The 20,895-nt window shown below is 48.2% G+C and overlaps 1 protein-coding gene across 1 annotated transcript in view; it reads right to left on the bottom strand.

Moving 5' to 3' along the window:
* The window catches only part of RAP1GAP2 (RAP1 GTPase activating protein 2), a 267,961-nt gene that overhangs the window by 60,261 nt on the left and 186,805 nt on the right, over positions 1-20,895 (bottom strand). The window contains exons 9-11 of the mRNA XM_045299948.1: positions 10,366-10,444; positions 9,391-9,444; positions 3,602-3,685 (exon numbers count right to left, since the gene is read on the bottom strand). Coding sequence (XP_045155883.1) covers positions 3,602-3,685; positions 9,391-9,444; positions 10,366-10,444 — 217 coding nt within the window. The remainder of the gene's footprint in view (positions 1-3,601; positions 3,686-9,390; positions 9,445-10,365; positions 10,445-20,895) is intronic.

The following is a 20,895-nucleotide window of genomic DNA, read 5'->3' on the forward strand; positions in this document are numbered from 1 at the left end:
GCCCAATTCATAACCCACTTCGCCACCAGGGCTCCTCAATAACCTCCCTACTCCTTGGTTGATATCAAAAGGAGACAGCAGGTTCCGAGCTTTTGCACAGGTTGGCACAATCAACTAACTCACGAGGGTCCGAATGACAGCCAATCATGGGAACGGCACAGGATTGGACAAAGCAGCAGTTGTTGTTTTTTGCCAGGGGTGTCCATGAATCAAGGGCCAGCTAGACTACAGGTGACAACAGTTAACAGGGTACATGGGAGACAGGTGTGATAAAAATCATTATCAGTGGCACGTGGTAGAGAAAGTGACCTGAAACAATCCTGTCTGTAATCTGTGTCTGAAGTCTGGGAAGCAGTGCTCTACAACGCAGGGCAGCAAACTGCAGCCTCTGGGCCAAGTCTGGCGCCCTGCCTGTTTTGGTAACTAACGTTTTATTGGCGCCCAGGCACATCCATTCACTCACGTGGTATCTGGAGGCTCTGTCATACCCCACGGGTTGGCTTGGGAGGCTGTGATAGACCCCATAGGGCCTCCAGGGTCTCGTACACTTGCTATCTGGCCGCTGGCAGGAAACATTTGCTGACTCCTGGTCTACAGCATGCCAGGAAGGATGTCACAACTCTATAGCTAGGTGTCTGGTTTGCCCAGGTCGGGAGGCCAAAGGACAGGCTGTTCTCCTGCAACACCTACTCCCAGGCACGCTCCTCCATGTTCCCCTGAGGAAGCCACTTCAAGTGCACGCGCATGGGCATGTCTCTTGCAGGAGTTACACTCCGTCAGCAGTGCCATTCTCATTGTTATACTGCCCCTGAGCTTGACCACACCCTCAGGGAGAGGCCTTGGTCATCTCCGCCTCTCCCTTGGCACCTGGCACGGTGCCTGACAGACAGGAGAAGTCCGTGAGGTGTATTTATACCCCAGAACTGGCAAGAGGACTTTTACGCAGCATATGTTCATCTTAAACATTCCCCTGGCTGTAAGTGTACAAAACAATGACCTGCCTTGTTCATCTTTTTAAAAAAGGCTTCTGTCTTCTGGGCTTTTCCTCCCAAGCAGCACCAAGGACATTAACAACACGCAAGACTCCCTCTCAGAGGCCGATGGCTAGTGTTCCATCATGATAGCTTTGCCGGAACACTGGACTGTAAACACTTGATAAGGAGCCATGGGAGGTCTGGTGGCACAGCGGGTAGGCACTCTGGCTGCGAACAGAAAGGTCAGCAGTTCAAGCCGACCAGCCATTCCGAGGGACAAAGATGGTGCAGTCTGCTTCTGTAAAGAGTACAGCTCTGGAAGCCTTACAGGGCAAGTTTACCCCATTCCACAGGGCCATGCTTAGTCCAATTGACGGCTTCCAGGAGGTTGGTTTGGGTAAACCTCTCAAGCAAAGAATGGAGGGCGTTTAGTAAACAGAGCTTCGAAGATAAAACTGCGATATGTGAAGGTAATTACAGGGACTACCTGAGTAATCTCTCTTAAATCATGAGACCCATCTGTGAGGTGCTTTCAGCTCTTTAGGCCCTTCACCTAATTAGAGTGATTGTAAGTGAACACACAGTGCTTGTGCTCTGATGTCGTCAGACAAGGAAATTCGCCATCATCAAGCCAAGAGAGATGGCCTCGTGCAAAGAATAAAGAACACCAATTAAGTCAGCCAGCGTATATGAAGTGATCATCTCCACAGGCCACAAACGGTCAAACCCAAACTCACTGTCATCGCGTGATGCCAACTCGTAGTGACCCTATGGGGCAGCGTCCAACCGCCCCTGGGGGCTTCCTGGACTGTCACTCTTTACCTGAGTAGACGGCCTCAACCGGCCACAGGAGGGCCCACAGTTTCATGCGTTCGTGAGTGCCCGCACTGATACAAAGGTGGCATGGTTCTAGGACCTTCTTCCATAGATCCTAGGTGTGGTAACACCGTTGGTCTCGCGATGTTCACGATAGGATTGAGGCAGGGACATTGGGCAAGTCTGGTGGTCAATTAAGGGTGGGGTACACTGAGTTCAAAAGAGCTCCAGCATTCTCTTCCTTGGGGGGTTCTTACTGAAACCCCAGCCCACGGCCTTCAAGCCCATTTGACTCACAGTCATCGTGTGTATGGGGCATTCTTAGAGCCCACCAAATGTCTCCACACGGTCTAGTGTTTCCTCAGAAAGAAACAGAAAATTGCCATGGGACCCAACAATTCCACTGCTAGCAATATATCCCAAAGACCTGAGGGCGGGAACCCCAACAGGTCCGTGTACACTCATGCTCAGAGGAGCATGCGTCACCAAGAGCCAAAAGATAGGAAGCAACCACGCGTTCGCCAACGGAAGACCAGATAAGCACCACACGGTGTACACATACGCCGGAATACTCTTCAGCCGTGGAGAGAAATGAAGCTCCGACACGTGCCCCCACCTGGAGGAACCCGGAAAACCCTGGTGAGGGACCTAAGCCCAACACCAAAGAACAAATATTACAAATGGTCTCGCCTGTGTGAAACAGAGGCCAAAGCTTACCCCTGGGGAGCAGGGGCAGAGGGAGGGAGAAATCGGGGTATGACTGCAGGGGGACTTAGTGGTTACCAAACGCGAGGGAAACACTGGAAACAGAGTGTGCTAATGGTTGCCTGGAGCTTATAATGATTGTCACCGAGAGATTGGTTACAATGAGAAATGTTTTATGTATATATGTGTCACCCCAATTAAAAAAAAAAAGGCTTTAACGTTTCCCCACAACCAGTTGTTCATTCACAATGGACCTCACCAGACCAGCGTCCCACAGAGCGTACTCAGAGAGACATTATTTGGACCAACTAACTCCAAAGCAGCATTCAAATACGCTGGTCAATTTTTAACAACCGGCTCTCCCAAGGAGGGAAATAGAAGCCCTGATGTTTGCCAATTACCAGGGTGAAAATCCTCCCACCACGGCTGATCCCAAATGATCGGCGTGGCCCACGGAGCGCAAAGTTGGAAGGAGATGGCGCATCACGGCTTCACGAGTGGGGAGAAAAAGTGAACTCCCGGCTGGGAGAATGCTGCAGATGAGCAGCTTGCGCGGATCCATCCCGTCTACCGACTCTGATTCCCCTTGTGGCCAATGTGCCACGGAGCATTAAGAGCTGAGCTGGTGGTGGTTGGCTTCTGTCGCCTTGAATCCACCAAGTCCACGCCGATGCACGGCGCCCATCTGTGCAGCAGAAAGAAGCCTTGTCCAGCCCTAGGCCGCCTTCCCAGTCACCTCTGAGTGCGTCCCTGTGGCTACTGTACCATCCATCGCACCGAGGGTCTCTCTCCCGCTCACTGCTTTCTATGCCCCCAACCAAGGTCTTCCTCTGGCCACGGATCCCTCTGCACACTGTGTCCAAAGCCAGCCAGCCGCCCGTGAGGAGATGAGCTAGCCAAGCAGAAGCAAAACACATCGGGCACAAGCTTACAAGCCCTCTTCAAGAACCCTTTTGTGAGCGCATTCTACCACCCCATTTAGACTGACATGTCCAGCAAGTATGAAGGGACTCGTGCGTTGTTCCCGGGGTTGGGGGGAGGGGGGAGGATGGTCATCCACGAGAAGCCGTGGGGTCGAGGGATGGGTCTGGATGCTCGGTGCTTACCTGTTTGGCTTGTTGATAAATGACCCCAAACTTGAACGTGTTGTTGACGTCATGTTCATCATAGGACACAATCATGTGGGAAGCCTGGAAAACCAAGGGGAGGCACGGAGGAGATTGCTTGTTCCTCGCAAGGCAGGCGAGGAGACACGTGGGAGGGAGGAAAGACTGCTTGCGGGGAGACTGTGCCTCTGATAGGAGACGTTCACCAACGTGTAGAGGAAGGTGGAGAAATACAACGATGGAGAAGACGCTACGCCAAAGGCCTTTGTTAGCCACGAGCGCCAGGGCATCCTCCAGCAGTGCCCCCTCCCCTAAGTCACCCATTCCATCTCCATGCAGAGATGGGGGCACAGGGAATCCAGTAGAACTCAGGGAGCTGACTCCCACTGAGGCCTCCTTTGCGGTGTGGAAAGGGAAGACGTGTCAATGTGTCGGTGAGGGTGACTCTCGTTCTAGTCCCACCTCTAATCAGCAGGCATTCTGAACAAGTCCCTGTAGTCACGGGGGAATGGGGAGGGAGTACCAGGGACACTGTCAGAGGGAGTGACGCGAAAAACGACAGTCTATACAATGTGCGCACAGCGTTCCAGCAGAAACATATTCTCTCGTATTCAAATACTCCTGGAGTTCTTTATAACAACAAAAACATTTTGGGTAAGCTCAACTAATCTGTTTCAATATACCTACGGGGTGAACATTCTAATCTCATTTCCTTTTGCAGCCTTCTAAGACTGTCTGGTGGGAGCGGTCGCTATGCTCCGTGACAATGCCACTCCGGATCACGGGTGTCATCTGCATGCGCGACAAGCATGTGCTTTTGTTTCCTCTGATGCTGCTGTTTTCCAGCCTCTGATTCTGTCCAGTACTCTGCTGTGTTAGCTACAATATTGTGATACTATTTGTGACCCTCTATCAGTAACAAGGAGCCCTGAGGGGGCTGCTAAGTGCAACGTCAGCAGTTTGGAACCCCCAGTCGCTCCTCAGGAGAAAGAGGAGTCTTTCTGCTCCCATAAAGATTGTCCGTCTTAGCAACCCACAGGGGCGGGTCTAGCCCATTACGATGACTTGGAATCAACTTGGTGCAGTGAGTTTGAGTTTTGAGTATTGATATCAATAATTCTTTTGAGAAAGAAGTAATCATTTTAAAAAATGAGAAGGTAAACAAGCGGCCATCTAGCTCAGAAGCAACAAAGCCCACATGGAAGAAGCACACCAGCCTATGCGATTACGAGGTGTCAAAGGGATCAGGTGTCAGGCATCATCAGAACAAAAAGTCTTATCATAGTGAATGAGCGGGGGAGTGCGGAGTGGAGACCCAAAGCCCATTTGTAGGTCACTGGACATCCCCTTACAGAAGGGTCTTGGGGAGGAAATGAGCCAGTCAGGGTGCGATGTAGCAACGATGAAAAATACAACTTTCCTCTAGTCCCTAAATGCTTCCTCTCCGCAACCACTATCATGATCCGAATTCTATCTTGCAAGTCTGGCTAGACCAGAGGATGTACACTGGTACAGATAGGAACTGGAAACACAGGGAATCCAGGACGGATGATCCCTTCAGGACCAGTGGTGTGAGTGGCGATACTGGGAGGGTGGAGGGAGAGTGGGTTGGAAAGGGGGAACCGATTACAAGGATCTACATGTGACCTCCTCCCTGGGGGATGGACAACAGAAAAATGGGTGAAGGGAGACGTCGGGCAGGGCAAGATATGACAAAATAATAATTTATAAATTATCAAGGGTTCATGAGGGAAGGGGCAGCAGGGAGGGAGGGGAAAAAATGAGGAGCTGATGCCAGGGGCTTAAGTGGAGAGCAAATGTTATGAGAATGATGAGGGCAATGAATGTAGAAATGTGCTTGACACAATTGATGTATGTATGGATTGTGATAAGAGTTGTATGAGCCCCTAATAAAATGATTTTTTTTAAGTTAAAAAAATAAAAAGAAAGAAAGAATGAGAAAGTTAAAAGAGGCTTCCACTCAGGTACATATAATATTGTACCTAATAATACTGTGACTCACTATAGAAAGGTTTTCGAAAGCAAGTCTGTGGTAAGTGTTCACATAATCTAAGAAATATTACTCTTGCGTAATGTACAACTCTGTCACATATTATTCTGTGATTAAAATTGATTTTTTAAAATTACAGAGGATTCTGCAGGGAGCTCTGGTGGCACAATAGGTTACAAATGGGACTTTGAGCCGCAAAGTCAGTAGTTCAAAACCACTCCATGGCCGTGAGCTTGCATTTCTGAAGGATTCTGCATGGTCTGGAACAGGAGGAGGCCCATGGGGTGGGGGTGGGGGGCTGCCTGCACACGGTGATACCAACCCTGAGGACATGGCTGCCCCTCATCGGTGAAAGGAGAGGTCTCTGAGGAGACCACTCGAGGGAGGCACCTATCCTAGTCTAATATACGAAGACAAACTCTGACCCCTCGCTCTGTGTCATTTTCTACCTCGCTTCTAAGAGTCGCCCCGGTGGGTCAGTAACACTAAGCTCTAGCCAGGAATTCACTGCTTGGACTGTGCACTGAACTTCTCTGAGCCTCAGACGCCCTCCATCCTATGGAGATGTGCAGGAGGGAAGAATCCTTGGAAGCTCGCAGGTAAGGTGCCTAGCACAGACGACAACATCGTCGTCATCATCATCATCTACAACACGAAGTCAACAAGGACTACCGCAAAGCCATAGACGCCATTGTTAAACCAAAAGATAAACACGTGAACCTGCTGCTCCTCCGTGGGGCTCCACACCCTGCTCCTGGTGGGGCCATCTTCCAACCCTGCCCCAAAGACTGCGCTCTGTGATTGACACCACCGCAAAACAGCCTTTGCGCCTCCCCGAGGAACGTTGTTGTTTTTGAATGTTCTTGAAGTTTGGCGGTGGGGGTGGGTAAAGAAGTCTGAAGGGGCAAGGTCAGGCCTGTAGGATAAATATGGTAAGGTTTCCCAATGAAATTCTTAGAGGGCAACCCTCGTGACCCTTACAAAACGAGCAGGTGCCCGGTCTGGATGGAAACCAGTCTCTCTGTGCAGTTTGCCTGGCCTATATCTCCTGGATGCCGTCTTCAAGTTCATAACATTTGCTCATCATAGGCCCCTGCGATTGTCATGTGCCCATCAGAAAAACTTGTCGGGATCACCCTTTTGGTCCCAAAGGCAGTTGTCACCACCTTCTGGGCTGATCTCTCTGCCTTGATTTCCCCGGGAAGCTGCTGCTTAGACAGCGCCCTTTTCTCCTGAAGGCACCCTTGCAAGGCTAACGCATGTGCTCTAAGAGAACGCATCTGCCGCCCTCCCCTGTTCACAGAGATGGGTTTAAATCCATTTTGTTTGGAATACACCCAGGCATGTATGAATCGGAACGCAGGTAGCAATACCTTCGGACTTACCCTCCTATAAAACTCTCCAGGAAAAGCAGAGCTGAACCAGCTCGTTGGAAAAGGGAAGGTTTGGGAAGCTGCTGGGATTCCTTCTGTCACGGTGGACTGTGTGTGTCAACTTGGCCAAGCTGTGGTTCTCAGTGGTTTTACCAGACACGAGACTAGCTGCTGTCCCGTGATGTAATCATCTTCCATAATCTAATCTAATCTAATCTATGCAGTCCTTCAGTTGAAAGGGGAGTTCCTTCCGGTATGGACAGCATTTAAATTCCCCAAACCAAGCGCACTGCCATCTAGTGGATTCTGACTCAGTGACCCTAAAGGACAGAGCAGAACTGCCTCTGTGGGTTTCCAACTCTCTCTCTCTCTCTCTCTCTCAATTTGGTACTCTTGCCATCGCCTGGCCTACAAATTGGCGGACCAGAGCCTACGGAAATTTCCCGCTTGCCACTTGATGGTCTGAATCTGTTTCTCTCTGGTCCAATTTCTCTACGTTGAAGAAGACTAAAGAGAGAGTGCGCTTCGGCCGCATGCTCTGCTGGGGGAACAAACAGTAAGTTGGGGCTGAGTTGTTGGCTGGAACAGGCAGCCCATGCTGGTGGCTGCTGGAGGGGTTGGACACTTCTCAGCCTGGGCTCAGAGCCGGGAGAGAGCCCTCTACTCCTGCCTGGGATGAGTCAAAGGGGAGAAGCAGCTGCCCCACCAGGGAGCGGCACCAGGCGATGGAGACCTTCCAGGGCACATTCTAAACCCTGTGACTTTTAAAAAACACACACAGATCTCCACCAGATTAATGTCCCAGCTGGACTAAGCAGTCCTTTAAATATAAAGAACATGAAATACAGCTGCTCCCCCATTATTGCCCGGGCCAGGGGCCTCCCAAGTTACACAGAGAGCGATGCAAATGAACGTCCTTTGGGCCTCTTGGTAGATATGATTTGACAACAAAACCGGCCAAAGGTGCAGTTAAGTGAGGCTGTTGTGATGGGCGATCATGTTTGATTAAACCTCACTAATTCAGCTTTAATTATAAAGGCTCAGTCGATCTGCAGGATAGGAAGTGTTCAGGGGAAGTGCAGCATTTTCCGGTAAGTGCTCACAGACGCTCACATGGCTAAAAAGAAGGCCGTAGAGAGCAGCAGGGCTCTGGCAAGTGCTCCCTCCAGGGCAGACTCTGTTATTAGCTCATCAAGGGCGGGGGGGCGTGGCTGTCGAGTAGCTGCAGCTCATGCAAACCCCAAGTGCGGCAGAACAAAAGGCAGCCACCGCTTCATGACCACTGGTCTGCTCACGTCCACCCGAGCAGAGGCTTCTGGGTATTCTGAATGCCTTCCAAGGTAGGGGGCTCAGCTTCCAACACAATCTCAGACAAGATTCCACTGTGAGCCAGAGGGTGTTCAGGGGTGGACTCTTGGGCACGGATCTCCAGGCTTTTCTTTCTAGTCTCTTAGTCTGGAACCTCTCCCGGAGCCCGCTGCCAAGGTCACGGCGTCAATCCATCCCATCAAGGGTCATGCTCCTCATTACAGTAACATCCCAGTGGTGCGGGGCGGCAAGCAGCAGCATGGACCCTTAGGTGGGGCATTCTATGACTCCCGTGGCAAACTGAGAACGGTCCAGGCATTAGTTCCAGGGATGTTGTGGCCAGGTCACTGACCTCTCTTCCCTACCATACACGGCCACAGGTGTGCCGCCCCCTGGGGCCACAGCCAGAAGCTCAGACGTGCCACTGGACCGTGACTTCTCGCTCAGATGGAACCTACTGGCTGGAGAAGAAACAGCGCAGCACCGGGTCTTCTGTGGCCCGTTGCAAGCAGCTCACTGCCCAGGGTGATTTAAATCCTGCCCCGCTGCAATTGCTCTTGAGTGAACTTGTGGGTTTGTTCTGTTATTATTGCTCCTCTCTGCACTCATACCCTGACAGCGGAATGAGGGCGGGGGTCAAGATCCGCCACATCCTTAGCAGACCAGTAACAGAGAGCAGCCAGTTTATTAACCAGGGCCAGAGCGGCGGTGACATGGGCAGTGGGGAGTGGTGGTCTGGCCTTTTATTTCTGAATGAGTTTCCACCTCCCCTACCTCTAAGGCCCAGGGTTGCAGAATGGATCTGCACCAGCCCTAGAGCCCCAGGCAGAACCATCCCCCCTCTCCACCCCCATCCCCCGCCCAACCCGCCCAGCACCAGCCTCAGAGACGTACATCTGGGGCCAAGTAGGGAGACCACAGCATCACTACATCTCTGCCACTTCCACACAGAGCCCCACAAACCTCACCAAGATGCAGACACACACACAAACACACACACACATACACACCACCGCTGGGCAGCCACAGGTATGCCAATCCATGGGAAGCTGCAGTTCTGGGTAAAGTGGGTAAAGTGGAGGGGTGCAGGGTCTCACCTTGGGGTACAGGACAGGGTTGAATTTCAGCCCCACCGCGTCATCACAGAAAGCCTGGTAAGAGAGAAACAGCGGGAGTTTTCCACAGCCCTGTCCACAGACTACATCTGGCTCGTCTCCCCACCGAGAGAACGCAGCAAGGGAGGGCAAGACACAAGGGGTCAGGCCTTCATGAGCATGTGCCCAGGCAAGATGACCAAGCTCAATGGAGTTTCCCAAGAACAAGAGGGAAGGGGCAAGATGAAGCTGCACACCTCTTTCCACTGTGACCCCAGGAAAATGGCCTAAGCCTATCCTGCCCCAATTCCCACTGCTGGGGTATGACCCGATCCTGCCTGGCACTGCTGCACCCAGAGCACAGGGCCCTCACCATTCAGCCAACCACTCTTTGTCCTAACTTGCTCCCAAGTTCCTGGGTATCCTCCCACACCAGTAGCATGGACTCACCACCAGCTGCCTGCTGCTCACGCCGGAGGATATGCTGCTCTGGACCAACAGCCTGCCATCCCTCAGCCCAAAGTCTCCCTTGGTCATCCCCCTCGGCCCATTCCAGCCCTCTCTATCCATTTGTCTTGTCACCTGCACTAGCAGTGACGGACTGGGGACAGGGACCATGAATTCCAACGCTGCTCCCCAGAGCAGCCTCAGCATCGAGGACAAGTGAGGGAGGGTGTAAGGAGGATGAAGGGGGAACAAAGAGGCGTCTCCTCCAGCAACCATGCTCGGTCTCAGAACCCACAGAGGACATTACCGTCTGCCCCAGGGGTGCTGAGTCAGAATCGACTCAACAGCAGTGACGTTGAGAGGAAAAGTGAGGCGGCTGCCAACAGCCCTTCCCCCACCCTCCATCCATGCAGATCAAGGGCACAGTGCAAATAAGCATGCCCCTCCTCAAGGGCATAGCCCACCCACAGACAAGTCACCTGCAACCCCACCTAGGCGCCAGCCCAGGCTGTCTGAGGTGACGGTTTTTACCTTTGCAATCTGAGGGACACTGGGCAGCTTGCTGAGTCCAGCCAAGGGGATCCGCTCATGCACGGTCTTCACTTTGGACCTGCATGGGGGAAGAAGGGAGGGAAGGGTGCCATTAAGAAACGGGGCCAACAAGGAAGGTGTCTGAGATCACACCAGACGGTATTCAATGTACCTGGCTTCATGCCTCTCCAGGTCATTACGGCCAACCTCTCAAGTGGACGGAGGAAGGGAATCGATAGAAACCCACTTAGGGCCCCGAGGTGGCCCACCTGGTTAGGCCTCCATCCACGAGCCCAGAGGCTGGTGGTTCAAACCCAGAGGATCTCGGAAGACCAGCCTGGCTTTCTACTTCCAAAAGATGCCCAGCTTGGACCCTTTGGACAGTTCGGCCTTGTCCATACAGAGTTACCGAGGACTGAGGTCAAACCAGCAACAAGTTGGTACCCTGTTGGGGAGGGGACCACTTGAAAGAAACTGCCTGGGAAGTCTGTCTGCCACTGACTTCGTCTTCCACCCAAACCAGGCTCCCTGGATCGAGTCGATCCCGATGGACAGAGACCCTGTAAGACGGGGTAGAACTGCCCTTGTGGGTTTCCAAGACTGGAACTCTTTTCTTTGTTTAATCATTTTATTGGGGGCTCGTACAACTCTTATCACACTCCACACACCCATCCATTGTGTCAAGCACATTTGTACATTTGTTGCCATCATCATTCTCAAAACATTTGCTTTCTACTTGAGCCCTTGCTATCAGATCCTCATTTTTCCCTTCCCTTCCCACATCCCTCCCTTACGAACCCTTGTTAATTTATAAATTACTATTATTTTGTCATGTCTTACACTGTCCAATGTCTCCCTTCACCCACTTTTCTGTTGTCTGTTCCCCAGGGAGAGGATTATATGTAGATCCTTGTGATCAGTTCCCCCTTTCTCCCCCCACCTTCCCCTTACCCTCCTGGTATCGCTACTCTCATTATTGATCCTGAGGGGTTCATCTGTCCTGGATTCCCTGTGTTTCCAGTTCCTATCTGTACCCATGTACATCCTCTGGTCTAGCTGGATATGTAAGACAGAATTGGGATCATGGTGGTGGGGGAAGCATTAAAGAATTAGAGGAGAGTTGTATGTTTCATCGTTGCTACATGCACCCTGACTGGCTCGTCTCCTCCCCTTGGCCCTTCTGTAAGGGGAAGTACTGGAACTCTTAACCAGAGTAGAAACCCTCATCTTTCTCCTGCGGAGCGACTGGTGGGTTCGAAATACTGACCTTGGGATTAGCAGCCCAACTCATAGCTCACTGCGCTAGCAGGGCTCCTTGACATATTCTTGGGAGATGCAAGTCTTGGCCTTCACCGTCACCATGATGACTTTGTTTTGTCTGTGGGGGGTTTGTGTTCCCCCAAAGAAGCAGGCACAATCTTTCTGGATATATTTGGGCTCTGACATATCACTGAAAAGGGGAAAACTAATATTCAAAAACCTGGGTTCATTCAAAATATAAATAGGATGGAAGTGTGCTTTCTAAAGGGATTCACCATAAGTCTCTAAATTTAGCCTGTTCCCCTGATTCATTTAGCACATTATGAAAGTGTTGGATTTTACTGCTTTTCTGCATCTGCTCAGACAAGCATGTGGCTTTGAATCTGTTAACCCTGATGCGTTACATTTCTGTGGAACTGTCTTCTCATTCTGTGGGGAAACCTCCGCTTGGTTCGGCTGGATTATGTTTAATATCCTACTAAATGGAGTGTGTTAATCCTTTATTTAGACTTTCACATCTATGTTCAAGAGCAACTGTAGCCTCTTTTAAATGTTCTTAGACTTCTTTTGACAGGTTTTGACATCAAGGTGTTACTCTGGCCTCGTAAAATTGCTGCGCATTCTGTGAAATAGTTTGACGAATATAAGGATTATCTGCTTCTTAGAGAATTTGCTAAGGCTTACCGGTGAAACGTACAGACCTGCTATTTTGGGAGGAGAGGGAGGATGGGATACTTTGGGCTACCAATTCCGTCCTGTAATGATGAATGGTTAGATAGCCTACTCGTTACTGAGTTAATTGGGGTCATTTATGTTTTTCTATAAAATGACTCATCTAATGAATCATTAATAAAGTTATTTGTGGCATTCGTGTATGGGATCATCGTTATCTGTGACCGTGCGCCTTCCTTCAATGCAACACACTCTTGATGTGTATTTGTTCTTTCACCGGACATTTTATTACTCTCTTTCAAACGGATAGAGTTGAGTTTTGTTAATCATCTCCTTTTTCTTTGTTTTAACTTTTGCTATTTCACGCTTGTTCTTGCCTTATTTTCCTTCCTTCTGTTTTCTTCAGGTTTATTATATTATTCTATTTCCAACTTCCTGCGCTTCGTGCCGACTCATTTGATCTTCCTCTCCATTTTACAAATGCACTTAAAAGGCAGCATCTCTCCCCAAGTACCACTTGGGCGACGTCCCACACAGTACGAGAGGTAGCACTGGTCCCCCGCTGCTGAGCCCTAACTATTCTGTCAGTTCTTCCACGGTTTCCTCCTCGGCCGACGAGCTAGTTAAAAGGGTTGTCTTTTCTTCTTTAATTTTCCAAAGGTATTGAGCTTCTTCGTCACTCTTTTCAACATTGAGTTCCAATCTAATTGTCTTACAATTGGAGAACCGGATCCACGGGATAGTAATTATTTAAGTTTGCTGCCTTTGTAGATGGACTTTTTTCCTGAGAGTTTGAAAAGTGTGTCTTTCTCATCCCGAGTGCAGGAACACATAGGATCAAGTGTGTTCACCCCAATCTAATTCACCATAGATTGTTTTAAAAGATCAAATGTGTTCATTGATTATATTGTTCAAATTCTATAGGCTCATAATTTTGTGTCTGCGTGATGCACCTGTTTCTTGGATAGGTGTCAGAATCTATGTGTCTATTAAACGTGTTTCTAGTTCTTCTTATACCTCTGTCAGGCCTTGCTTTTGCTTTCATTCAAGACTGTTTGGTTTGGGGAGTCACGGATGGTTCAGTGGTAGGAAGTCTGTTTTTTTTCTTTTTCATTCTGGTACAATTTATTATCCGTTCCCTATTTTCCCCCAACCACCCCTGCCATATCCCTAAGGAACTATTGATCCAGTTACAGTCTCTATAGCTTTACCTATCCTGGATTTCATAGAAAAACATACAAGACAAAGAACAGAAAAACTTCACTAGAAAATAAATCTAAACTAGAGCAAATTTTAAATCAGCCAAAAGAGAAAACAAACGATAAGGTGTTAAATGTTCATTTAATGGCACCTGCAATCATCCACCATCCAATGCACTGATAGCAAGGCTATTCACATCCCCAGTCCTTGCTCAGAGAGGATCCACCAGAGGTTTAATCTGCCTGGGGGGTCCTGCAAATAGATTTAGGGCTTTCACTGTCATCCACAGTCAATGCAAATCAGATGCTCAAAAAGCAGACTATAATACAGTTCCCTCCTCCAATCTTGGATTTTATTATTCACAACCTTTGGATCACACAGGCTGATGTGCTTCCTCCACGTGGACTTAGCTGACACCTCACTTTGATGGCTGCTTGTTTTAAGACAAGCCTTTAAGACCCCAGAGGCTCTTCTTTCTGATAGACAAGCAACAATCTCAGTTCTTCACAGCGGAAGAATTCTTGCCTTCCATGTGGGATAGTCAGGTTCAATCCCCGAGCCAATGCACCTCGTGGGCTGCCACCATTCCTCCCTCAGTGGAGGCTTGTGTGCTGCCTCCAGACTTCAAAAAAAAACTAGGAAGAAAGGCCTGGTGATCAACTTTTTTTTAAAAAGCACCAAAGACAAGGCCATGGTGGCATAATAGGCTACACCTGAGCTTCTAACCACAAAGTCCAGGCCATCCTCAGAGGAAAGCTGAGGCTGTCTCCTCTCATAAAGATTCAAAGAGTAGAAAGCTAACGGGGCAGTTGTACCCTGTCTGCTAGGGTTGTTATGAGTCAGAATCCATTCGACACCAGTGAGTGAGCATAGATCACAACAGTCCAGTCTATAAGCAAGCCCGAGGATGGCACAGGACTGGGCAGCATTTCATTCCATGGTACGTGGGTCCCATGAGTTGGGGTCAGACGTCAAGGACAGCTAACAGTGCGTGCTTCCTTTTTCATTCAAGACGGGCTCGTGGCTGTTAGATGTTCCAGGGGGACTGTTCTCTACCATCAGGTACCCTGAGGCTCGCAGACTCGCATCTTTCCCTGCCCAGGTTCTGAACAAATTAAGAGGAAGACAATAAAAATAAACTAAATAGTAAGGAGGTGGGAGCGAGGATCAAAATAACTCCTTGACAAAGGCCAATGGGGAGCATCTAGTTAGTATGAAGACAAAATGGACCTCTAGCTGAACCCCAGGACTACCCGCCCCGTTACAGCACTGCTAGGCAGGAGCAGGCCGCCTCCTGTAAGGTCCGCTAAGAGAAGGCTTACAGGAGGGGTTGGGGTGTAGAAGACATGCCCTAAAGGTAACTAACTTCAAGAGAAAAAAGCGGAGGAAAATCAAGCAACATATGCCAAGGGCTTGCTCCAAATGTCAGCTATCACCTCCCAGGGGAGAGGCGAGTGAGAGAGTGGAAGAAGCCCGGGTAGTACACAGGGCATTCCCCCCAGGGACCATCAGGAGTGGGGAAGAAGGATACCCAAGTTATAAAGCGGTTAGTTGTCTTCAAGCCGATGCTCCACAGGGTTTTCCAAAAGCTCCGCAGAAATCCATTCCGTGTCCTAGCAACCTGCAAGCTTCCACCAGGGATGGGCGTTGGCTGTGGGGGTGGGGGGGGGCACTGACCAGGACTCAAACCAGGACTCCTACCTGGCAGGCAAGAGTGCCACCGCTGAACCACTGGCACCTTCATGGTACTCCTCACTTGCCTTGATCCGTGGGTGCCTTTCAACCGTTCCCTTTATCTTTGATGTTGGTGCCTATCAGAAGGATTGTTTTTGCTTTAAAACTGTGCTCGGCACCATGGGCATCCTTCGTCAATTCAGGAACACTCTTGGAATACTTCTCCACGCGTTTCTCTCTCTCTCTTTTTTTCCTTGCTGGAACTCCTTAAAGACAAATGCTGGGTGGGGCCTCTGAGTCAAATACTTACACATCTTCTGTTTCACATATTTCATTTCTTTATCTTTGCTCTAGTCTGGATTAATTCCTTGAGACTGTCTTTCAATCCACAAATCCACTCGTTGAAAAGACCGGATTTTACCCCATGTGTTAAGTCTGTGTTTCCTGGTCTCTTTGGTTTTTGGTTTTGTTTTTCATTTGCTGTTACTCTTTTTAAGTGGTCCCATCAGTTCTTCTTTTATATCCAATCACTGTGATTGCTTTCTGCTTATACCTGTGTGTCCCTGATTCAGTTATCTGGGGCATGGTTGACTCTCTCATTCTTTATCATCTTTTTTTTTTAATCATCTTCTTTATGATAATTCTGTATCATCTTTTGGGGATGGTAAGTACATTTATTTCAAGTCATTTTGAAAGTGTCGCATTATTTGAATTTCATCGGCAGTAAATCCATCTTCCATTTGTTGGCGTTCTTGGCTGTGTTCTGGAATTTTCCACCCACTTTCTCTATCCTGGGTCTAAGTCCGCCAGGTTCAAGTCTCACTGGGTCTGCCGGGCTGCACAGTGCACAGGGCTCGTTCCCATTACGTCATCTGGTAGCCTGCTCATCCCACCAATCCCTGAACTCCTTCTCCTCCTTTGGGGCCTGCATCTCGTCACGCTGGATGCCTTACTCCAACCCGAGGAATCTTTCTACAGTGCAAAGGGGGCCATGAACCCTCCCTTCAGTAGCCCTCCTACAGCTCTTTGGATGAAATCCAAACTCCTCCTCAACTACACATAATATAGCCTTTCTTACCCCTCCAGTATCCCTCCACCTCTCAACACACTCAAGTCATTTTGAGCTTCTTTCCGTTCTCCTCCGCCACCTATCTTTTGTATTATAGGCAATCAGGGTGAGAGCCCACAAAAGGAAGAAAATGAGTAAGAATGAGATGCTCCTTTGGAAGAAGCATGGGTAGCATGTGTTGAATGCTTTCTAAATCCAAGGAAATGCTTGCTAGAGCTTATTCCCCACTGTATCCTCTCCCTTTGGCAAAGAATCACACATATTAAGCCATCAGTGAATTTCCCCATATTTCCAAAGCAATTCTCCCTTAGATGTAGTGAATGAATTAGCCTAGTAAAGGATGGCTGAATTTAGAATTGCTGGAACTAGTATTTTATTTAAAGTCTTTACTTCTACATGCATAAGGAATAGTGGACTCTATATTCTCTTCCTTTTTATTGTTTGCATTGTATTTGGTTGGTTGGTTTTTGGCTTTATCATGGGGACCTTTGAAGCATGGTCAACTTAATAGGGAAGGTTCCATGCTTTTCTCTTGTTTTGTTTTTGGCTTTACTTATGTATTTTCCTGTTGGTGTCAGAGCTCTGGGATGCGTGGGGAGGCAGGCAGAGTCCTGACTAAGGGAGCTGCCTCCGCCGGCTGGCCGGGCCTTCTGCAGCAATTCACAGCAGGCTTGCAGCCAACAGGACCTCGCCTGGGGAGATGCTCGCCTGCTCCAAATGGAACCGTGGGGCAGCCTGCCTTGGGGTTACCAGAGCACCACCGGAGTATCGTGGCTGTCGGCATATTCTCCACTCAATATGGCTGCTCCCTAGGCCCCAGCAGCCTCCATCGGCATTTCTCAAGAGGTCTTTCCTGTGGGTTCCAGAGGCCTGAGTGTGGGGTGTGCAGGGAGGCAGGTGAAGTGCGAGCTGTGAGCACAGACTCCTTTGCACTGGCCTTCTGTAGGAACTGGCAGTAGGCTGCAGCCCACAGTGTCCAGGAGGGAGAGGTGCTGACCTACTCCAAACAGACTCCCAGGGAGGGTTGATACTGAGTCAGAGCAACCTTACAGGGCAGAGTAGGGCACCGCTGTTGAGCGTCTGAGACGTTCTACATGAGTAGAGTCTCGTCTTTCTCCCTCGGAGCAGCTGGTGGTTTCAAACTCCAGACCTCAAGGTTAGCAGCCCACCGTGTAAGCACATGCCTGAAAAGCAGGCTTCTGTAGAGATCGTTCTCTGAGAAAGGTTTCCGTCTCTTCCTGGTTATTACTCTGCTCAAGGGTTGTTTGTTTAACCTCATCAAAGAGTTATAGTCCCGACGTTTCAAATAAACCTCTCAACTTAATAGCATGGGTTAACAGAGAGCCTTTATAGTAACTGATTAGCCTTTTTTACATCTGTGATTAGATGCCTTTTTGTGCCTAACTTTGTGTGCATTTTTCTCTTTTTAAATAGTCTACATTTAACAAGGTAGCTACTTATTTTATTGGTTTACTTCCTCCAAAGAAGTCGCTGGAATTTATTTATCAAGTTTAGTGTTCTTTCTGTTTCTTTTTCTTTCTTTTTTAATCAGTTTATTGGGGGTTCATACAACTCTTATCACAATCCATCCATCCATGTGTCAGGCATATTTGTACATTTGTTGCCCTCATCATTCTCAAAACATTTGCTTTCTCTATTTGAGCCCTTGGTATCAGCTCCTCACTTTTTCCCCTCCCTCCTCAAGCCCCCTCCTTCACGAAACCTTGATAATTTATAAATTATTACTATTTTTTCATGTCTTATACTGTCTGATGTCTCCCTTCACCCACTTTTCTGTTGTCCGTCCCCCCAGGGAGGAGGTTGTATGTAGATCCTTGTGATCGGTTACCCCTTTCTACCCCACCTTCCCTTTACCCTCCCAGTATTGCTACTCCCATTATTGGTCCTGAAGGGTTTATCTGTCCTGGATTCCCTGTGTTTCCAGTTCTTATCTGTACCAGTGGACATTCTCTGGCGTAGCTAGATTTGTAAGGTAAAATTGGGGTCATGATAGTAGGGGGTAAGGAAGCATTAAAGAACTAAAGGAAAGTTGTATGTTTCATTTGGTGCTACACTGCACCCTGGCTGGCTCGTCTCCTCCCCGCGACCCTTCTGTAAGGGAATGTCCAGTTGCCTACAGTTGGGCTTTGGGTCTCCACTCCGCACTCCCCCTCAATCACAATGATAGGATTTTTTTGTTCTTTGATGCCGATACCTCCTGATCCCTTCAATGCCTCATGACCGCACAGACTGGTGTGCTTCCTCCACGTGGGCTTTGTGTTTCTAACTAACGTCGCTTTACTCTTCGCAAGTCCCTTCCTTTTGCTTTATTTAGATGATACTATCGATGACAAGAAAAACACAGCTGCCACTCCTGGGTAGCGACAATATTAAGCCCTGGCACATAATCAGCACTCATTCTTAAGGCAGATACCAGCACCACGTCTACACAGATGAGGAAACTGAGGCGCCAAGCAGTTCCTGATAACAGCAAATTGCAAATATCAATCGCTATTTAATTAGGAGCCACTTAAGGCAATGAATTCTCTTCAGAGTACATTAAAGCTAGTACGCTTCAATGTGTAATATTATAAAAGTCATTTTAAAATAAATATTCTGTAACCAACTTCCTCTTTGAACTAAAAGTTATTTAGGAAAGTGTTAAGATTGTTTATTTCAAGGTGGGAATGTGGGGTTTTAAAAAACATTCTTTAGCTATTAAGTTCTAGGTTGTTTGTTTGTTTGTTTTTCACCCCTTAAGTTCCAGTTTTATTGTCAATGTGCAAGTCAATAAATCCAGTAACATGTCTTTCTTTTTAAACTTGTTTATAGATTTACTTTGTGGCTCAACAGACTGGTTCCTAAACCTACATGCTACCAAGAATTACCTGCAAGATTTTTCTAAATAGAAATTTTGAGTAGCCATGCAACAATAAAGGAGACCAAGTAGGGTAGCTGGTTATGCACTGGATTATTAACTGCCAGGTTAGGAGTTTGAGCTCACGAGTCACTCCACCGGAGAAAGATTAATCTTCCTGCCCTGATAAAGATTTACAGACTCAGAAATCCCCTGGGACAGTTTGATGGCAGAGGGACAAGAAGGAGCTCAGGTGAGGCAATGAGTTAGCACTGGGTTGCTGGCTGAGCAGTTACGTGTGAGTGGATGTGACACTGCACGACTGGCAATCTAGGTCTATAGAATATCTTCGTGTGGATGTTCCCTTGTATGACTAAGCTATAGCTCTCTTGGCCACACTGATGGTTTTTTTGCATTCAATGCCACTTTTCCTTATTAAAATTGCTAACCTTGCGTTTATTTTTTAATGTTTGCTTGCTATTTTTTAAAGTCCTATGAGTTACTACTCTAGTAAAGGTGTATAGAGAATGTGTGTACACATAAACACGTATGGGGGGGGCTTCAAAAAGTTCAAGGAAAAGACGCAACTAAAAGATGGTGAATTTTCCCATGAACTTTCTTAATACCCTATATATGTATCCATGAATCTGTCTACAATGATTTCTTTTCTCTCTCTCTCTCTTTTTTCCCCATTTGGAGGTATAACTCAAACTGAGAATCTCTGCTATTTATTCGTGCAATTTAATTATCTATACTTATTTTGCTCACGTATATAAGGGGGCTTCAAAAAGGTCAGGGAAAGCTTCAACTATCTTTTAATTCCACTTTTCCTTAAACTCCTTACACCGCCGTCACAGTTATCTACAACGCCTTTACATTCTTTTTCTGTGTGTAAGTTTACCTTGGCTTCCTTAGTAATTTGGAATACTGTCATTTGACCAGTGATTTTTCTACCGATGCAATACTAAATTTCCATCAAAATATGTCCGCTATTGCTTTCCTCTGTGGATTCTGTCTGATCTCGGGCATGTCGTTTTGATCTACTGCTTTGTCTTCCACCAGCTTAGGCACATCGAGGCGGTTGGTGTCCATGCAGAATCTTCTCTTTCACAGGCTTATTACCCCCCCTCTATATTCAAACTGGAAAAGAAGACACCTGCTCAGGCTTGCTATGTGTCTCTGAACTTGGCTCTTCCCATGGTGTACCCCAAGGTTGTAGAACCTCTGTCCAGATTTCAGCTGGTTGTGATAAGCTCGTGCAATCAATCAAAGAATACAGAAACGTCCAGAAAATGAAGTAGGCTCTGGGGGTAGGAGTCAGTGGCAGCAGGGGAACTGCATCTAGGGATACCTTCTTTGTGGCTGCGAACGCTGCTAAGCCAGGGGGTACCAATGTTTTTGTTTTGGTTTGGTTTTAAGATCATTTTATTGGGGGCTCTTACAACTCTTATTACAATCCGTACATCAATTGTATCAGGCATATTGGTACATATGTTGCCATCATTCTTCTCTAGACATTTACTTTCTATTGAGCCCTTGGTAACAGCTCCTTTTATCCCCATCCCTCTCCCCCACCCTCGGCACCCCTTGATAGATTATAAATTATCATTGTTTTCATCTCACACCAACTGCTGTCTCCCTTCCCCCATGGCTTCTGTTGTTCTTCCCCCTGGAGGGGAGGGTGTGGTTACGTCTCGTTCATTGGGATCGGTTCCCCCCCACCTCCCCCCACCCTTTCCCCTACCCTTCTGGTATCGCTACCTCCACTCCTGTTCCTGAATTCCATGTGTCTCGAGCT

Source organism: Echinops telfairi, unplaced genomic scaffold (genome assembly GCF_000313985.2).
Source record: "Echinops telfairi isolate 266 unplaced genomic scaffold, ASM31398v2 ScPeMD7_7458;HRSCAF=8496, whole genome shotgun sequence".
Classification (NCBI taxonomy): domain Eukaryota; kingdom Metazoa; phylum Chordata; class Mammalia; order Afrosoricida; family Tenrecidae; genus Echinops; species Echinops telfairi.